This window comes from Rhinopithecus roxellana, chromosome 16 (genome assembly GCF_007565055.1).
Source record: "Rhinopithecus roxellana isolate Shanxi Qingling chromosome 16, ASM756505v1, whole genome shotgun sequence".
Taxonomy (NCBI): Eukaryota; Metazoa; Chordata; class Mammalia; order Primates; family Cercopithecidae; genus Rhinopithecus; species Rhinopithecus roxellana.
The window spans coordinates 90,302,603-90,322,858 of NC_044564.1; the positions used below are offsets into that span (position 1 = coordinate 90,302,603).

Sequence of the window (20,256 nt, forward strand, 5' to 3'; positions counted from 1 at the left end):
GCCCGGTGGAATTGTAACAATGCTAAATGAGTGCCGTTACCTTTTTCACTGCTTTATGTGCTGGTTTTACTGCACCACACAGGTGTCCCTGGAGCCTTGGCCCCTCTGGAGCATCTTACTGATGTGCCACTGCCTCACGAAGAAAGGCCATGTTTTGCCCAAAGTGACTAATAGTTCAACTCAGTCGATTATTTCAGCTTATTTTTATTGCTCAGTAATGATGCGGTGAAACATTTTACTAAGTCGGGGAGCACATCAGCCTTTCCTAGACAATGATCAACAGAATATTTGCCAGCTCAGTCAATGACTGAGTAGAACCAAGAGACACTGCAGCCTAAGAGAGGGCAGTCAGAGTGGGAGGTCACAGAAGGGTGCAATAAATCTTCTCCCCAGGGATGTTTATGCAGAAAGTCCTTGGTCATTAGAAATGTCATTTAACTGTAAATAATAAGATACATTTGCTAATCAGTGCTTGAGGTGCTTCCTGAGAGTATTAGTAGTTTTGTATCTTACTATTTTTTTTCCAGAATCCTTTTAAAATTATGTTGGAGACAGCACAATATGAAAGTAAAATTCATCCCTAAAATTGGCTGTCAGCATGGAAATTCTAAATCTTATTTTCTAAACTCTGGCAGTCCTTCAGAGCAAACTTTCCACAGAGCAACGGTGAAAACAGACAATGTCAATCTGCAAAGCTTCTGATTGTTTTCTGTCCTCATATTCCGAGGTGTGCATATGTGCCCAGAATTGTATTAAAACATTTGCTATAGATGGCAGATTTTATAACAAAAAACAAATAAGCCAATATATCCAAGACCTATCATTTCAAAAGTAAAATATTTAGGAAGCACTAAAAGGGATAAGAATGAAAGTACCGTTCATTTTTTAAGTGATACTAAATAAAGTTGATTACAGAAAATGATTTATCGAAGTATAAATATAGTATCACCTTTATGGTTGAAATTCTCCAGGTGAGATTTTATAACGTCCCGTTATCCAAGAACACATTTCCATAAATATATACATGCTAATGTTAGAAATGCTTTTGAGTTAGTTTTATTCATATCATAATTTTGTTCATTTTTAATGTGAAATAGATCATATATGTACAGTTAGAAAAATATTACTAATAATTTTTTAAAAGAATACATATTCTGTTACATAAATATACCACGTTTTATCAGTTCTCCTGTCCCATTTTGCTATTGTTAGGCGATTTTCATTTTTGCTTTTAGAATTGCTTTATAAAATGTAGGGGGGTGGTGTTTGTTTTGTTGTTTTGCTTTTTTCTTAGATAGGGAGTCACTCTGTTGCCCAGGCTGGAGTGCAGTAGAACAATCACAGCTCAGTGCAGCCTCTGCCTCTCCAGGCTCAAGCACTTCTTCCACCTTAGCCTCCAGAGTAGCTGGGACTACAGGCCAGTGCCACCACACCCAGCTAATTTTTGTTTTGTTTTCTTCGTATTTTGTAGAGACAGAGTTTTGCCATGTTGTTCAGGCTGGTCTGAGGTGATCCACCCACCTCAGCCTCCCAAAGTGCTGGGATTACAGGCATGAGCCACCATGCCTAGCGTAAAATTCAGTTTTTTAAATATTCTTAACATACCCAGTTTTTCCAGTGAATTTTGCATTCCTTGTGTGCGCTTTTGTAACTTTATTTACCCATCTGTATAGTAAACTTTGGGAAACACCAGCTCTAACCACCATGTTTAACATCATAGGCTGGTTGTTAAATTTTACTGATGCATATAAACACAAAATAGATTTCCTCACATAGAAATAGCCTTTGGTTCCGCTAGTATTCATTACTCATTTTAGTAATTTAAAGACCACATGATCCAAATTCTTCTTGAATGCTGTGCAGTGTATTGAAAGAGACTAATAAGCCCTTTTCTGTTTTCTCAGCAAATTTAATTCTTGGGACATTTCTGTTCCTATAGTTTCCTGTGACACATAGCATCACTAAGAATCAAATAAGTGAAACTGAAAAGATTAAAATTAATCCTGTAATCCAGTTTTAATAATGAGTTCTTTTTATTATGTTTCTTTTTCCTTTCCATTTGTTTTATATTGGCCTGGAGAAAACAGGCTTGATGGATAAAATCCACAGTATTTTCTTCCTAACTAGCTTATATAGTTAGAATGGCCTGAATATGTGCAGCTGCAGACACTAACTTCATTCCTACAGTATAGTATCCACCAATGATTGAAACTAGTCAGCTGTGCATGTTATTTATTTATTTAAAAGGATTTGGATTTTTATACAATATTTAAAAGTCACAAAATGAAAAGGGATCAATCACTGTATACCTTGGAAGTCTTTCCAAGAATCTCAGTATCCAACAGCCATGGAGGCTGTGACCTTTTTCCTTCTTTTCTTAGCCTGCTGGTTATTTAAGGGTCACCGGAGATGACTCATGCTCTAGTTCTTAAAATCAAACTTGTTCCACCAAGTCCAAGACCCTGAATTTGTCCAAATTGTAAAAGCATCCTCTTGCCACCTGTCCACGAAAATACCTTCTATTCAAGCGAACAACGGCTTTAATTGCTGACTCAACTCTCAAATTCTAAAAATGTCTGTACTGCTTCTTCATCAGGGCCACCAAGAAGTTCACATTATCACACATTTTCCAACTTTGCCATATTTGTCATGGCAAAATTGGAAAATACCGTGGACTTCATCCATCAAGCCTGTTTTCTCGGAGTCAATATAAATTGACAATGGAAAAGAAGAAGAAACATAACAAAACGAACTCATTATTAAAACTAGATTAACCATACACTTTTCAGTTTTACTTATTTTATCCTTAATGATGCTATGTCTCATAGGAAACCATATGAACTGAAAAATATGTCATCACACATTCTTCCCTGGTTTCAACTTCCAAGTCTTCATCCACCTTCCCTGCACCAACTATGCCCCTTAGGAGGACCACGTTGGTAGGACTCAGGTATTTCAGTCAGTGGATTTGTACCTGATTCTACAATGCATCTTTCTCCGCGGCGTCGCCCATGATGATCTTGCCGCCAGGTTTGCTGGTCTTCCCCACCGGAAAGGCGGCGCGCAGCCCCTGCTGGTGCTCCCCGAGGCCCTGGCCTTCCCGGAAGCCGCGCTTCTGCATGATGTGCGCCACCGTTCCCACCACGTTAGCGAGGAAGGAGCTACTAGGCCGGTTTGGAGATCTCGGTCTGTCCTGTTCCTCCTTCACTGGAGGAGGAATGGCAGCTTTGGAAGAGCGTGATTGAGGTCTTGAATCCCCTTCATAAGGAAAACCTCGGGGTGACTCTGTCTTTCTCTGCCAGGGAAGTGGGTGGGGCAATGGCAGCTCTGCCCTACTTCTTTTCCTCCTCTCTCTTTCCTAATCTTTGTCTTCATCAGAATCTGGATCTGGTCGCCTTGATCAGAACCCCCCTAGCTTTCTGCCTGTCTTTAGGTCTCTTTTCCCTTCCTTCTATTTCCTTTCGTATGTGCTGTGTCTGTCATTCCTCTCTTTGGCTTCACTACTTTCTCATAATCATAAAGAAACCTAGGATCATATTCGTCAGCTAAGGGAATCAGAACGTCCCCTGCAGAAACCCACTGGGAACAGGATCCTTCAGCCCGGCTGCTGCATGCCGTGGTGTGTCCCCAATTTGCAGGTCATCTAAGGAGCTGCCTGGCCTTAGGACAGTGACTGGGGCAAGAGCTGCACTGTTTCTTCCTTTGGCTCTTTCCCTGAGTGAGCACTGCCTTCCCCACCTGAAGCTGAGACTGCAGAAGTTTGATGTTTTGGGACAAGCCTTCTGCTTTTGAGTCACTGGTCTCCACTCCCAGGCCATCATATGGGGACATCTTTTTTTTTTTTTTTTTGAATTTAATGTTTCCCTGCTGACTCTACCCATGAGTAACCACGTTAATACGAACAAATGAAGAAGAAAGAGACGGAAAAGGAGAAGGAAGAAGGGAGAAGAAGAAAACCCACCAATTTCCTGATGCCAAATAAATGGAAAATGTTATTTGTACCAAAGAAACCTTGAGAGAGACTTGGAACAAATCACAGGTGGATTTCTGGATCTCACTAGATTTATTTTAATAGAAAGTTTAGGCCAGGCACAGTGGCTCACGCCTGTAATCCCAGCACTTTGGGAGGCCGAGGCAGGTGTATCATCTGAGGTTAGCAGTTCAGGACCACCTGGCCAACATAGTGAAAGCCTGTCTCTACTGAAAATACAAAGATAACCTGGGCATGGTGGCGGGTGCCTGTAGTCCCAGCTACTGGGGAGGCTGAGGCAGGAGAATCACTTGAACGCGGGAGGTGGAGGTTGCAGTGAGCCAAGATCGCGCCACTGCACTCCAGCCTGGCAACAGAGCAAGACTCCGTCTCAAAAGAAAGAAAGAAAGTTTAATTCGGAGATGCAGACTTATCTTCTATACTGTCATTTGTCCATTTATTTTTTCTAGTCTGAGATTTCATCTTTTTGAAGTGTTTTTCAAGCAGCACTCTGTACGGTTGCAGATTGTGCATATAGCCTGCATTTTTTGCCTTCATGCCTGAAACAGAGATTGACTGAAGGTCAAATTCTTTTAAACTTACCTTTATGGAATCCTTCTGCTATTCAATGCCATACCTCCTTCCATGACATTGAGAATACAAACTTGACTGTTGTATCGCCAGTCCTCACATCCTTCTTGTAGGAAGTTGCTAGACCGAGAACTTGTGGCAACACTGCATTGAAGTCTGTCACTGCAGTAACACACAGTGACAATTTTCTTGCCAACCTCATATGCTTAGACAAATGAAAATAACCAGGCTAAAATTTTCATGGGTCTTAATATCTTTGTTTGATTTCATATCTGAAAACACGCAGTACTTTATGATTAGAATTTGTCCCGAAAGTTTCTTAACTTTTTTGGGGGTCACCTGGATTTATTTTAGGTTTTTTTTTTCTAACAGAGTTATTGATTTTATTTTATTTAAGAATAACTTGGTGGGGCACAGTGGCTCACGCCTGTAATCCCAGCACTTTGGGAGGCCGAGGCAGGCAGATCACGAGGTCAGGAGATCAAGACCATCCTGGCTAACATGGTGAAACCCCGTCACTACTAAAAATAAAAAATAAATAAATAAATAAAAATAGCCAGGCCTGGTGGCAGACGCCTGTAGTCCCAGCTACTCAGGAGGCTGAAGCAGGAGAATGGCGTGAATCTGGGAAGCAGAGCTTGCAGTGAGCCTAGATCGCACTACTGCACTCCAGCCTGGGCGACAGTGTAAGACTCTGTCTCAAAAAAAAAAAAAATAAGTAAAATAACCTAAGTTATGTGTCAGGAAACACCACTTGGTGAAAGAAAGATTAGCAGAACTGTTTATATTCCTATAATTCATTACTCAAAAATATTTATTGAATTAATAATCCTCCTAATTCTTAACCTAATGTGTTTATTTCTTAATGATTAGTGAGATGCAGTAGAATTATACAAAGTTCACTCTCTTTAGGTTCCCATTCTTCAGAAGGTTCTGCTGTACCATTTGAACTTATATTTCTTTTTTAAATATAAAAATATAAAAGATTTTAGTCTTCAAGCTTTTAAAAAATATGATGTTAAATGTTAAACTTCCAAGTCTCTGTGAGGTTATGTATAAAGTTGAGATAAACTAAAAAGAAGTCTTAAATATGAGGGAGGCTTTTACTTTAGCAATCTAAAGCAGAAAATATTAAACTGTTAAGGAGATAAAGCTTCAGTTATTAAAATAGAAATCTAAACAACTTTTTTTTTTTGGAGACTTTTAGGGAGGAAATAAGAGTTCAGGCATTGGGAGGTGCTTCATTGATTCCAGTAAGAGGAATCTTCATTGACTATTTTTTGAAATTGTACTAGTGATTAACAATAATAGGTCAAAGAGAGATCAGTCAATGAAAAACACAGAAGTACAAATTCTGTACTTCATTTTTTTTCATTTTAATAAAGAAAGAACACTAAAAACACAATCCTCTGGTGATAAATATTGCTGTACATTTATTGTAATCTTTGGAGAAAAGGATATTTGCATGGACTCAAAGCATCATGCCAAATATTAGATTTAATACCTAATATTTGAATGATTGGGAAAGAAAATAAGAAATTATATCGTGTCACAAGTTTGAAAGAAACAGTGCTTACAGAATCAATATAAGCCAGCTCCTTTTTTAAAATAAGGCAAAGGATAAAATTTTTCAAAAGCTGTAATTTCATAATGTGCAATTAAATTAATTATTAAATTTCTGTTGTCATTGGCATTACACCATTATGAAATGAGGTGCCTCTTTCATATTTGTATGTTAAAATTAAGTATTCATTTAGATCAGAGGTAGACAAATCATGGTCTATGGCATATTAGCCCAAATGAATAATTGCTTTGTATTTTTAAAGGGTTATAACAAGAAGGATATGCAACAGAGACCAGGTGTGACCCACAAAACCGAAAATGTTTACTATCTGGCATTTTACAGAAAACCTTTGCAGACTCCTGACTTAGACATATGCCTTATAATTTTATTCTGAATTAATATGACTCTTTCTACAAACAGTTGTCTTTAAATAAAAAGACATTTTATAATTATTGTGCTCTCTTTCTTTAACTAGAGTGTGTACTTTCATCCTTTTCCTTATTTTTCAAACTTTGAATTAGAGTTCCATTATTAGGTTATATATTGTAACTCAGAGGTTGGCAGTAAGTTCAAGACACTGCTTTCCTATATGCTTGGACTGGTGTGGAATAATACTGCTTAAGTCAAAGTCAGGCACTCACCACTACTTCTTACAAGCATTGTTCCTGTTTCACAAAACAAGCCCAGATAGTAAAAGGAAATGATGTCATAAGCATTGCCATTTGTAGTTTAGGTGAAATTAGCTGATGGTTGTGGTCAAACTTTTAATATTTAACTTCTAATATTGGAAAAATCAAATGTCTATTTTATTTCTTTCTATTCATGGAACATTCTGGACTGCAAATTTTTATCCTTATGTACCCTAACAATGTGTTAGGTCCTGTTACTTTTCGTGTTGTTGTTAACATTAGAATTTAATCTTCGGTTATATATTTGACTAAAGCACCTAATACCAAAGAAAGTGTTACTAGAAAAGCAAATCTAGGTGTTTCCACCCAGTCAGTATAAAAAAAAAAATTGTTTTTAAATACTCCCAAAGGCACATACATCACAACACACAAAAACACCTATAGGGTAGATAATTTAACATATTTTAGATAAATGGTAGTACACAATTATATTTTTATGTAGCATTTTTCACACTTCATAAATCCAGTATATCCTAAATAAAATGTGGGCTATGATTTCTTTTAATTTAACCTCCATTTTAATGTTTTTCACTTACACTACGTGATGCTAAAATGCATGATTATTTCTTAGATGAGATTTCACAAAAGAAGCCAAACCTCTTTTCAGTTGGTTGGGCAATAATTCCTGTTACAGGAATTTTAAATCTAAATTTTCCCCCATAATTTCTTATTCTGAATTCCAGGTATTATCTTAAATTTGATCAGTTCTAACCTTGCCTCTTCTCACCTCTCTAATGAATGGTGAAGCTCATCACATCATACCGATGTCCATAAACAAGGGGTAGCAGCAGTCTTCATATAGTAAATACTGTGGAATAGTTTTGTCATAGTTATTGCTTTTGTCCTATTTTTGTCTCCATATTCAGGCTGCCTGGACAACAGCTCTGGCTCTGGATGTAAAAGCCCCCTGGGAGGGTTTCAGGGCTGCCTGAGGCTCATCACCATTGGTGACAAAGCGGTGGACCCCATCTCAGTACAGCAGGGGGTGCTGGGGAGTTTCAGGGACCTCCAGATAGACTCCTGCGGCATCACAGACAGGTAAGGGCCATCCTAGGTCACTTGAGCTTACCTGTTTTCAAAGTTGAAGGAAGCAAATGTAGACAGCTGGAAAAAGGCATTCTGTTCTCTTTGTTGTTGCTGCTGTTATCTTTCTTTCCAGAGGGAATGAAATAGTCATAATTATTATGAAGATTAGAAAGCTGCATCTTGGCTGGGCACAGTGGCTCACGCCTGTAATCCCAGCACTTTGGGAGGTGGAGGGGGGTGGATCACGAGATCAGATCAGCTTCATCCTGGCTAACATGGTGAAACCCCGTCTGTACTAAAAATACAAAAAAAAAAAAAAAAAAAAAAAAAATTTAGCCGGGCATGGTGGCGGCGCCTGTAGTCCCAGCTACTCGGGAGGCTGAGACAGGAGAATGGTGTGAACCCAGGAGGCGGAGCTTGCAGTGAGCCGAGATCGCGCCACTGCACTCCAGCCTGGGCGACAGAGCCAGACTCTGTCTCAAAAAAAAAAAAAAAAAAAGAAAGAAAACTGCATATCTAATGGAATAAATTTTTTAAATGATAGTATTGTATTAGAAGACATACACCTTATGGATTTTATCTTAATATGATCCCAGGTTGCTCAGCTAATAGTTATCAAGCTGGCTTTTGCAACCACACACCCATCAGTTGGATGATATTTTTCCAGGCAGAGGAATTTGCCGAGTTACTATTCATTAGCTACCCAACCCCACATGTCCTGCAGAGAAAATAAAAAGTAATTTCTCCTAGAAAAGTTTGAATCATAAAGATGGATGAAGATATGTGCCAAAGGACGTACTCAATGAAATATGGAGAAGGTTAAACAAGAAAAACATTTAATTAAAATAAGTATTACAACCACAGTTACGCTAGTTGTGCCATAATTTTACAATGATTTTGGCTGAGAAGAATCACAGGGTCACACCTGGAAAAACAATATTTCTACATACAATTTGCCATAGTACATTTGGTATTTACTTTCAGTGAATAAAGAAGTGCTACATATTTAAAAATTTAAAGTTATATCTACACCTGGTAGAACTTTCAAAACCTGCCTTCTTCATGGAGTAAATTCTGTTAGTCAATTCTGTTTTAAACATTAACTGTAAAATTATCATCTCTGGCTAAACAGGTTTTAATTTATAACTCATAGTGACATATTAAAAAAACATAATTTCTACTAAAGGAAAAGTTCATTCATATGAACTTTATTCAGCACGGAATAATTTCCCCCTGTGAACATTCTGCTGATTTGTAGGAAAAATGGATTAATTAAAAGATGAGGAGTATATGTATGAAGTGTAAGAATTTTGTCAAGTACCTCTCACTCTTGAGATTCCAACTCTTGACACACAGCTGGGACTGCATTTACATCTCAACACCAGCTCCAGAACCCCACTCTGTAGTGGGGAGGGTAGTTGGGAAGATTTCTGGCCATTTGCTCACTTAATATAATCCCACATTGCTCAGCTAACTATCCAGGGAGCTCAGTTCTGTCTGGGTTAAGGGGAAATGTCCCATGTGCCCACACTGTGAGTGACAAGAGCTGTCAGCCCAGCTGTGATGCAAGTGTGATTTTCTCCACTTACATGACATTATTTTGATATCTTGTTAATTACTAACAAAATATCCATTTGCAGTATATCTGTTATGAGATACATATCGTGAGGCTGCCTTTTCTCAGAGATGATCCACATTGCCTGCTTTGTGCATGTAGCTCCCAAAGTACAAAACTATTGTTTTTACTGTTATAGATTGTTTTGTTTTAACCTTAAAGTCACAAGAGTTACACTGGTGCCTAACTTGGTCTCTAAGATCCCACATTTTAAAAAGACCTCCAAATTGTACCCCAAAGTTAGTTGTAAACATGCTCAAGTAAGCATGTATGTGTGAGCCACACTTAAACTTCAGCCATGATGTGTACAATAATCACTGCAGATAAGGGTTTTAAGAAAGCACTTTTAAATTATTTTCAAATAGGGCTACAAATGAAGGCTATTCACTATTTCATTCCCAAAGTCAGTAACATAGAAGACTAGCTCCTCTGAGATTATTTTGAAAACCTGAATTTTATAAAGCAATAAAATTAGAAAACTTTGGGGACACAAAATGACATTCTACAGAGTTAAAATTAAAGACCTTTGCTGTTCCCTTTATGTTCAGTTTTGAAATCCTGAAAAAACTGAAAATTCACTTTTAAGTATCCTGAAAACCGGCCTGTAAGCATCTATTAGCCTTTCTTTGTTAACCAAAAAAAAAAAAAAGCTCTAATTGTATTAGTCTGTTCTCATGCTGTTAACAAAGATATACCCAAGACTGGGTAATTTATAAAGGAAAAAGGCTTCATGGATTCACAGTTCCACATGGCTGGGGAGGCCTCACAATGATAGCAGAAGGTGAAGGGGAAGCAAGACACATCTTACATGGTGGCAGGCAAGAGAACCTGTGCAGGGAAACTCCCCTTTTTAAAACTATCAGATCTCTCGAGACTTACTCACTATCACAGAATAGCATGAGAAAGACCTGCTGGCATGATTCAGTTACCTCCCACAGGTTCCCTCCCATGACGTGGGAATTATGAGCACTACAATTCAAGATGAGATTTGGGTGGGGACACAGCCAAACCATATCACTAATTTGCAAAGTAGAAACATGTTATTCAAATACCAGACCTAAAAATCCTACTTAGAGACAGATATGGGGTATGAAGTTATCTTTTTTAGTCAAAATTGTAAGCTACGCAAAAAATAGCAGTAGGCACTTTGGATGACAGAGTCACAAATAATGGATGTTTATGTTTGGATAGGTTTTTTTGTTTGTTTGTTTGAGATGGAGTCTCGCTCTGTCGTCCAGGCTGGAGTGCAGTGGCGCCATCTCGGCTCACTGCAAGCTCTGCCTCCCGGGTACACGCCATTCTCCTGCCTCGGCCTCCCGAGTAGCTGGGACTACAGGCGCCTGCTACCATGTCCAGCTAATTTTTTGTATTTTTAGTAGAGATGGGGTTTCACCGGGTTAGCCAGGATGGTCTCGATCTCCTGACCTCATGATCTGCCTGCCTCTGCCTCCCAAAGTGCTGGGATTACAGGCGTGAGCCCCCGCGCCCGGCCGGGGTAGGTTTTAACTTCTTACATCACGTCTTACGTCAGACTCCTGTACTCTTCAGGGTTGCTCTGTGTACCACATGGCAGAGCTTCCAGTGGGGTCCAGCTGGGGCTCCCTGAGCAGGGAGGCCTGTGTCACCTCCTCACCTGGCTGTGCTGACCAGGCTGCTCACCCTACTCCTGCCCTCCGTCTGCCATCTTCCCCTGTGTTGGCCTTCTGCATGCTAGCTACTTCCTCTATTATTTGTACTACATGTAAATTTTTCAAATTGATGTTGTGTTTAGTTGAAGAAAAATAGTGTATGCTTGTTGATAGTCTCCAGATCACTTAATTTTTATTTCAAAATATTTTGAACTAAAGTTCTCTCCCTGTTGATATCAAACAGCAGTGGTTTTTAATGTTTTTTAAAATTTGTGGAATCTTCAAGTCATGTATGATCTTAAGATGCTCCATTAAGAAAGAAGGGGAGGAGGGGGAGAAGGATGTGGGGGAAAAGGAACAGCTGCTTTTTAAAAAAATGGTATGGGGGTGGGCCCCCACCCCAGCCATCCTCGCCTTTCACTCCAACTCCCCGTCTTCTGATCAGTTCACACAGGCTTTTCCATGCCTTGGCCTTTGAAATACTTGAAAAGTTGTGATTCTGATGGCCCCTAACTCTTCTCTGAATGCAGACTAAATGCTCATTAGCACCGTGTAATCTGTGGAAGTCTTGGCCCTGAGCTGGTGGTGCACTGCCAGAGAGCCAGGACGGGGGGCTGAGGGCACAGGGAGGGTAGAGATTGCTGCGGATTCTTCTTCCCAGCCCCTCAGGTTCCCCTCAAAGGATCTCTCCGGAGGCCAAATACAGGCCCCTGGGGCTTTCTGTCAACTTCATACCCTAGTTCTCTGCTGGTCGTCCTCCCATCACAGCCAGGAGGCCTGTCACAACCTCCCAGCCCCTCTTCTGCTACTTCTCTGGGTCCCATGGGGAGGGGCACTTGGGCGGACACTTACCCCCTCTGCTGCTCCAGCATGGACGAGGGTGTCCCTCACAGCCTGGAAGGTCAGTGTCCTTTAGAATCTTCACTCTTTACTAGGTCCTTAGCTATGTGCTCAGCAGTGGGAGACAGCGGGCAGAGCCTTAGCTATGTGCTCAGCAGTGGGAGACAGCGGGCAGAGCCTTAGCTATGTGCTCAGCAGTGGGAGACAGCGGGCAGAGCCTTAGCTATGTGCTCAGCAGTGGGAGACAGCGGGCAGAGCCTTAGCTATGTGCTCAGCAGTGGGAGACAGCGGGCAGAGCCTTAGCTATGTGCTCAGCAGCGGGAGACAGCAGGCAGAGGCTGAGATCCAACTCTGCTCGAGGCAGAGGTGGGTCATGGTATTCAGGCCAGGCTTCCAGAAGGTCACGCTACCTCTTGGTGAAGCCTCCACTCTGTGTCAGCTGCTGGTCAGTTTCTATAGTGTACCCTGCTCCCTGTTCCCCTAACAATCCTGAGAGGCAGGCAGGCTAGGCCCCCAATATGATAGTGGGCGGCAGCAGATTCCAGAGAACTCTGAAAGTGGGAGACCTCCAACTGTTCTTTTTCAAGATTGTTTTGGCTAGTTCAGGGTCCCTTGAGATTCCCTATGAATTTTAGGATGGATTTTTGTTTTCTGCAAAAAAAGGCTTTGGGATTTTAATAAGAATTGTATTGAATTTGTAGATTGCTTTGGGTCATATTGACATATTACCAGTGTTAAGATTGCTTAAAAAACAACAGCCGACTGCTCATTCCAAATCTAAAAGGCGACAAGATGACCTAAATTAAATGTTCTTCAAAATTTCTGGACCTCTGTCACTATGTGACTGAAGCTGTTCCTGTTTCTTTCTCCTCCCCTCTATCTTCCTCCCTGTCTCCCCTTCTTTCTTTTAACAATGACCACAATGTAGTAATGCAGCATGCCATATTTCATAGTTTTATGTATGTAATTGGTTTTGCCACATGTCAAGTTATTGTGTCACTTGGGACAAAAAAAAAAAAAAAAAAAGAAATGTGTTGACAATTCTGCTGTCACAGATACCTGATAATCAGCTGCATGCTAATGGATATATTTATCCAAAGTTTGTCCCTGTATTTAGAGAACCTTGATGGCAGACCCAGTAATCACGTCATGTGGGGTTATCTTGCGTATGCTGTTCTTTCACATTAAGCTGCTTTTGGTAAGACATTTATTTTCTGATGATCAAAAAAGGGAAACAGCAGTTGTATCTGTTTTCTTTTAGGTGCTTGCCCAGCTACTGTGAGCATGGGGGCGCGTGTTCCCAGTCGTGGGACACCTTCTCCTGTGACTGTCTGGGCACAGGCTACACGGGCGAGACCTGTCATTCCTGTAAGCCTCACGCCTCCCTCGCGTTTCTGTCAGCATCTCTTTGTCATTTCATCTTGATCAGTTGTTTATATGTAGCTGCATATTTGCAATCATGCAAACATATCAGAAGAGATATTTCAGCACTCAATTTCTAGTTTATTTTTAATCCACCTTATTGAATACAAGGGTGCTGAGACAGTACACAGAAATATATGGTATGAATAGGATTGAAAAAAGAAGCTGGGAAGCAGTGGGGACATAAGTCTAGGAGAATCAGATATAGTAAAAGGTAGAAACTAAATTAAATTAAAAATGCATGATGTAACAGCTTGTTCCATTACTTGAGTTGGGCCATACTTTTAATTCTGAGAATCGTTTCAGTTAAAGAAAGGGGGAAAAACAACCCCTTGCCAGGCTGTCAATGTTACATTTAAGGTATTTAAAGATTTGTTAACAATCACTGGGATGAGGCCATCATGGGATTGCAACATGGTAAAATTTTTGAAGAGGTAATTGGATATCAGCTAGAAACTAGAGGACCTTTACGGTCTCTTCCAATGACTGTGATTTTCCTTGGTGGTGATGATGATTGTAAAGTCAATAATTGTAAAAGTATTAATGTACCGAGTACTTATGCCGGCCCTTTGATATTGCTTTGCATATATTAACTCATTTAACCCTAAAGCAGCTCCGGGGAGAAAGTACTTATTATCTTCGTTGCAGAGTTAAGGACAGAAGGAGGATAAGTAACTTGGCCCCCAGCTAGTTTGTGGCCGGCTGAGGAGTTGAGCTAAGGAGGTGGCTCCACAGCCTTGGCTCCAGGATGCCTGATGGGTGGTCTATGCACCAGCAGCACCCAGAGTCCCTGGGAACCTGTTACAAGTAAAGAGTCTCGGGCCTCACCCAAACCTACTAAATCAGAATCGCTGGAGATGGTGGCCTGAGTCTGTTGTAACCAACCTTTCACATGCTTCTGGTAGACATTTAAGTGTAAGAACAATGTCTAAGGGATGACATATTCTAACACCTGTCAACTGCCTCTGCCGTATTAAAAATCATGTGTCTTGACTGGAGAATCACCCTTTGTGAATTTCAAAGGGCATGCCATGTTATTGACGTCTGGCAATCTGTTACAATTAGAACATCACAGAATCCTCAAAAGCCTATTTTGTTTTTCAATTTGTTTTTAACTTTTAAAGTTTTCTTTCTGTGTATCTCTACTGACATTTCTGAGCAACTTCTGAGGAATATTTCGCCCATCCCTGGGTCTTCAAGGAAATAGAGCAAGATGCAAAGCCCTCAGTTCCACTTTCTCATCCTGAGGTCCTACTTGAAACTTTTAAGAACTCTTCCATGAGACATCTGATTTTCACAAAAACCACAGGAGAAAGGCAGGGCATGGAGCCTTAAAACCTCACTTCACACACGCAATGAGAATTCTGCGCTCCCAGCCCTGAGGTTCTGCAAAGGATCTGGACAAAATAGGAGACAGTCCAGGGGTGACTCTCACAGATTGAAGCATGAAGTATGACTTTTGTACTAGAAGGGTCCCTGTTTATAAAGCCGTGACACATTTTCTTTTCGTTTCTTTTTTTTTTTTTTTTTGAGATGGAGTCTTGCTCTATCGCCCAGGCTGGAGCGCAGTGGTGTGATCTCGGCTCTCTGCAAGCTCTGCCTCCGGGGTTCACACCATTCTCCTGCCTCAGCCTACCAAGTAGCTGGGACTACAGGCGCCCGCCACCACGCCTGGCTAATTTTTTGTATTTTTAGTAGAGGCGGGGTTTCACCGTGTTAGCCAGGATGGTCTCGATCTCCTGACCTCGTGATCCACCTGCCTTGGCCTCCCAAAGTGCTGGGATTACAGGCATGAGCCACCGCACCCGGCCGCCATGACACATTTTTAGGAGTTGAGTGGCCTCTCACACCAGAGGCTGCATGTCTTGATAAGGTCATAGAGTTGGTGCAGGGACCACATCTTGTACTTCTTTCATCCTCCAGGCATAGTATCCTACCTAATAGCGGAAGCGTAATCCTGTGTGTTACCTAACAACTTCATATCCACCACCACACTCAACATCATCTGATTGCATTTAATGTTGCAATTAATGAATGAGTTACATTAGTGCATGTTTATTCACTGCAATGAAAATATAACTTCAAAAACTTCTGAGGGAAAAATATCAGGAGATTGAAAAAGTATTTCAGGTGTCAGTCTGATCTAATAATTGAGTTGACTGTTGTCCCAGCTAAAGGTAGAACTTTGCCAAGCCTACAGTCATTGACTGTGAGACTAGACTGCCACACCTAGCCGTATAGGTTATTTTGTATTTCTAATTGTGTAACATATATCAATTATATACAACTAATTATATATAATTGTCTATAATTGTGTATAATTAATCATACAATTAAAATCTATTGTATACAATTAATATATACTATATGTTAACACATGTATACATTATCATTTAAAAAGCCAAACAGTTCACATAAAGCACAAGTTCTAGTCACTCTCCTCAATATTTGTCCCCATTCCAAACCTAGCCTGTACCCTATATCTAAGCATTGTTATTAGTTTGAGTGAATCCTACCAGACATTTACAAATATATGTATCTATTTAAATCAATATGCCGTAAGTGGAAAGAAATAAAGATTAACAATGTCCATCTCCTGCAGATATTAATTCTATACCTTGTACTTGGTAAAACATTTACTTGTACAAATGAAAATATTCAATTGTGTCACGAGTAAATTTACATTATATAGGGATATCTTTCAAAACAGTTTCCTGTTTTGAATTTCAGTTATCTTGAATTGTCACTTGCAAAATAGGGAAGTTTCTTTTTGAATCAACTTTAATTATTTTTTAATGAAGAGAAGTTGATGGCTTATAAATTCTGTTTATCTCTTTAAAATGCTCATACATAGGTTGTTTTAAAGGAAGCAAAGGTTATAACTGCTGCATAGCTTAAGGAAAACTTTACAGAATGTGTATTGGAAAATGCCAGATTATTTAGGCAGTTTAAAACTAATGTGCTTAGGTATTGAGTTATTACAGGTAGAATGAGGGTTTCTTCCTTAATTACAATTTACTTCTGAGGTATACTTGCCACGACTTTGAAAAGAACCATGCTTCAATAGCACACAGAATTCAGATTTGGATTCACAAAGTTTTCCTCTCATATCTCTTCAAGTCTTTTACACTGTGCTTCAGAGTTTGCCTGGTTTCTTGCCTAAAAGCAAAAGAAAGCATTGATGTAGAGAAAGTACAGCCTCTGGACATTGCCAAAAGATTGTCTCTTGAAGATGGTGTCACGGCCCCACTGTAAGCACATCTTCATTTTTGAGCACCAACACAATCTTTCCTTCTTCCTCAAAATAGAAATACACGGCGACCGAGTATTGATTCAGCATCTAACAACATCCAACATTTAAGTGTATTTTGACTAGGTAATTTTCTTCTCCTTTGTTAATAGAAATAGATTTAATTTTTAGAATGTCATTTTCTTGCATCTCATCAAATATACTGTCATACACTATAAAATGATGTTGGGTCATATGTATCACATGTCTGTAATTCAGAAATGCGAACCTTTGGACACTGACTCAACATCTGGAGTTATTTTTTCTGGTTCTTATGGCTGGTGTTCTCCTACAGCTCTCTACGAGCAGTCTTGTGAAGCCCACAAGCACCGAGGGAACCCGTCCGGGCTTTACTATATTGATGCAGATGGAAGTGGCCCCCTGGGACCGTTTCTTGTGTACTGCAATATGACAGGTATGTTGATCATCGTTAGATGCACATATCAGAACAGACCAAGGAGAAATTTACCTAGTTGGCAGCATTATGAAAACATGTAGTTTGATAGTGTGTACTTGCTAAATAGAAGCATTAAATATGTATTTGTTAATTTTGTTGTCAACAAAATTTTCTTGTATTTCTTGTTTGTCTGGGTTGGATTATAGGCAAGATTTAATGCTCTGCCAAGGCATCTCTCTAGCTCCTACACTCCTCGTAATACATCTGTTCACATGCATCATAAAATATAAACCTCTGATTTGGTGATTTACATGCTTTCTATATTTAGAAAAAAACAGGTCTTTAAAAGTGCTAAGAAATGACCTATATGTTAGTGTTGTATGTGCATCTTAAATAATTTAGTGATTTTTATGGCATATAATTTTTTCATAACCAAAGAAACTTGATTATTTCTTGTGCTTTAGATATTATTAGAAATGAACACAGCTTGGGCTGGGCGTGGTGGCTCACACCTGTAATCCCAGTACTTTGGGAGACCAAGGCAGGCAGATCACGAGGTCAAGAGATCGAGACCATCCTGGCCAAAATGGTGAAACCCCATCTCTACTAAAAATACAAAAATTAACTGGGTGTAGTGGCACCCACGACTGTAGTCTCAGCTACTTGGGAGGCTGAGGCAGGAGAATTGCTTGAACCCAAGAGGCAGAGGTTGCAGTGAGCCGAGATCGTGCCATTGCACTCCAGCCTGGTGACAGAGCGAGACTCCATCTCAAAAAAAAAAAGAAAGAAATGAACACAGCTTGATTATAGAAGATTGCACTAGAATGCCTTTTAAATAGTTACATTTTTACAGAAATTTGTTGTCACCTAGCTCTTCCAACTCTCCAGAAAGTGGAAATCTGGAATAAACTGTTCTCATTTATTGTGCTAACAAAAGGTTTCAAAAGTTTCATAAATTTGGACAATAACCAAATGGGTCAGCAAGCACCAAGAAAAAAGGAACAGATAACTGAAATTACATGGTCATTTAAAGTGCCTTAGCAAAGATTGCCAAAAAATATTAAAACTTCACAGGGGACGTTCAGAAGTTTCAGACACCAGTTACCTCCAAAATCCCCCGACTCAGACAATCAAACCAAAGTGAGAAATCCCATAAAAATGGTCTTGGTAGATATCAAAAGACTCAACCAAAGTCACAACCAGGAAGGACCTTGGTTGTCATCATTTTAAGATGAGGAAACCAAGGCTCAGAAAAGTTGCTTAGGGATGTATCTACTGACAAAATCTAGCTAACGACAGAGGAATCACTAAACTCTGGTCTCTTTTCTCCCCTAGAAAAGGTCACCTTTAGATACTGCATTGCTCTGTAGCCAGTAATATATTCTCTAGTTGTTCAAATGAAGCAATAATGATTATAAAATGTGCAGTGTCAGACTACTCCTCTAGTAGCTTGAGATGTATATATGGTAATAGCCTTCAAAAAGCAGTTGCTTCAGAGCTTGGAAGTAGGCACTGTGTCTTAAGAACAAGTAAAAAGCCAGGCAAACTAAAAAACAACAAAATTTTTTAGATCCAGCAGAGAAGTGAGGTCACAGAACAAACCGCTGCCCCCCAAAATTGGAGAGACAGGCAGGCTTATATATAGAATGACAACTTTCTTCCACAAGCAGAAACCTTCAGAGAAACCGTCGTCAAGGTAGGAAAACCTAAACTGAATTGACGAACTGCTGGATGCTCAATGTGGACACGTCTGAGAGTTAAAAACTCCAGGAAGACCCAGTCAGAGAAGGGTCCCCACACTTCTGTGAGTTTTACACGTAGGAGCTTGACCAGGTTCTCACAGTGAATGTTGGAGAAAAATGTCCTCATGCTTCCAGAAGGGGGAGGTGAAAAGGAACGTCATGAAGTACACCAGAGCTTTCTGTTCGTCTGAACAACGTCTTTCCTCAAGGGCAGATATTTCACCTAAACTACTGGTGTGGTGTTGTGTTTTGTTGTGTTTTGTTGTGTTTTGTTTTGTTTTGTTTTGCTTTGTTTTCAGAGCCTAACCTGCCTGGAGGGGGGAAATTACCTACCTCTGGCCATCCTGTCCCATGTAAGGGTGGTGATGGGAGGGAGGGCTGAGAAGCTCTTGTGAAGGTCACAGCCCAGAGGCACAGGCTCCCTGAAGGACTCAGCCCTAACCACAGGACTACAGAGCCTTTCGCCTTCCGACACATGCTACTTACAGTACTGCAGGCCTCTTAAGAGCAGTTACTTTTCCCTGGGACATCACATCTGGCTATCAAGAAAAACTTTCAGCTGGTCCTGTAATCCCATCACTTTGAGAAGCTGAGGAGGGAAGACAGCCTGAGAGTAGTTTGAGACCAGCCTGGGCAACACAGTGAGACCCTCACCTCTACAAAAAAACAAAGCAGGCATGATGGCATGTATCTGTAGTCCCAGCTACTTGGGAGGCTGAGGTGGGAGTATCGCGTGAGCCTGGGAGTTGGAGACCGCAGTGAGCCGTGGTCATACCACTGCACTCCAGCCTGGCAACAAAGACCTTGTCTCTAAAATAGAAAGAAAAAATTTCAAGGCAGAAAACATACTTTGAAGAGACAAAGCAAACATTAAAAACGGACTCAGGACCGGACCCAGCCTGTGCGCGGCCGAGGCGGGCGGATCGCGAGGTCAGGAGATCGAGACCGTCCTGGCCAACACGGCGAAACCCCGTCTCTACTAAGAATACAAAACATTAGCCGGACGTGGTGGCGGCGCCTGCAGTCCCAGCTCCTCGGGAGGCTGAGGCAGGAGAATGGCGTGAACCCGGGAGGCGGAGCTTGCAGTGAGCTGAGATCCGGCCACTGCACTCCAGCCTGGACTCAGGACCGGACCCAGTGGCTCACGCCTGTGCGAGGCCGAGGCGGGCGGATCGCGAGGTCAGGAGATCGAGACCCTCCTGGCTAACACGGTGAAACCCCGTCTCTACTAAAAATACAAAAAACTAGCCGGACGTGGTGGCGGCGCCTGTAGTCCCAGCTCCTCGGGAGGCTGAGGCAGGAGAATGGCGGGAACCCGGGAGGCGGAGCTTGCAGTGAGCTGAGATCCGGCCACTGCACTCCAGCCCGGGCGACAGAGCGAGGACTCCGTCTCAAAAAAACAAAAAAACTGACTCAGATATGGCAAGGATGTTGGAATTATTAATTATTAGTCCAGGACTTTAAACAAGTGTAATTAACATGG

The 20,256-nt window shown here is 40.8% G+C and overlaps 1 protein-coding gene and 1 pseudogene across 2 annotated transcripts in view; one reads left to right on the top strand and one right to left on the bottom strand.

The window, feature by feature from the left end:
• LOC104659883 (contactin-associated protein-like 3) overlaps positions 1-20,256 on the top strand; it is a 243,106-nt gene that overhangs the window by 164,390 nt on the left and 58,460 nt on the right. For both annotated transcript variants that reach the window (XM_010360050.2, XM_010360049.2), the window contains exons 10-12: positions 7,681-7,852; positions 13,185-13,291; positions 16,930-17,049. In XM_010360050.2, the coding sequence (XP_010358352.2) occupies positions 7,681-7,852; positions 13,185-13,291; positions 16,930-17,049 (399 nt within the window). The remainder of the gene's footprint in view (positions 1-7,680; positions 7,853-13,184; positions 13,292-16,929; positions 17,050-20,256) is intronic.
• On the bottom strand, positions 2,435-3,831 carry LOC104659882 (annotated as a pseudogene).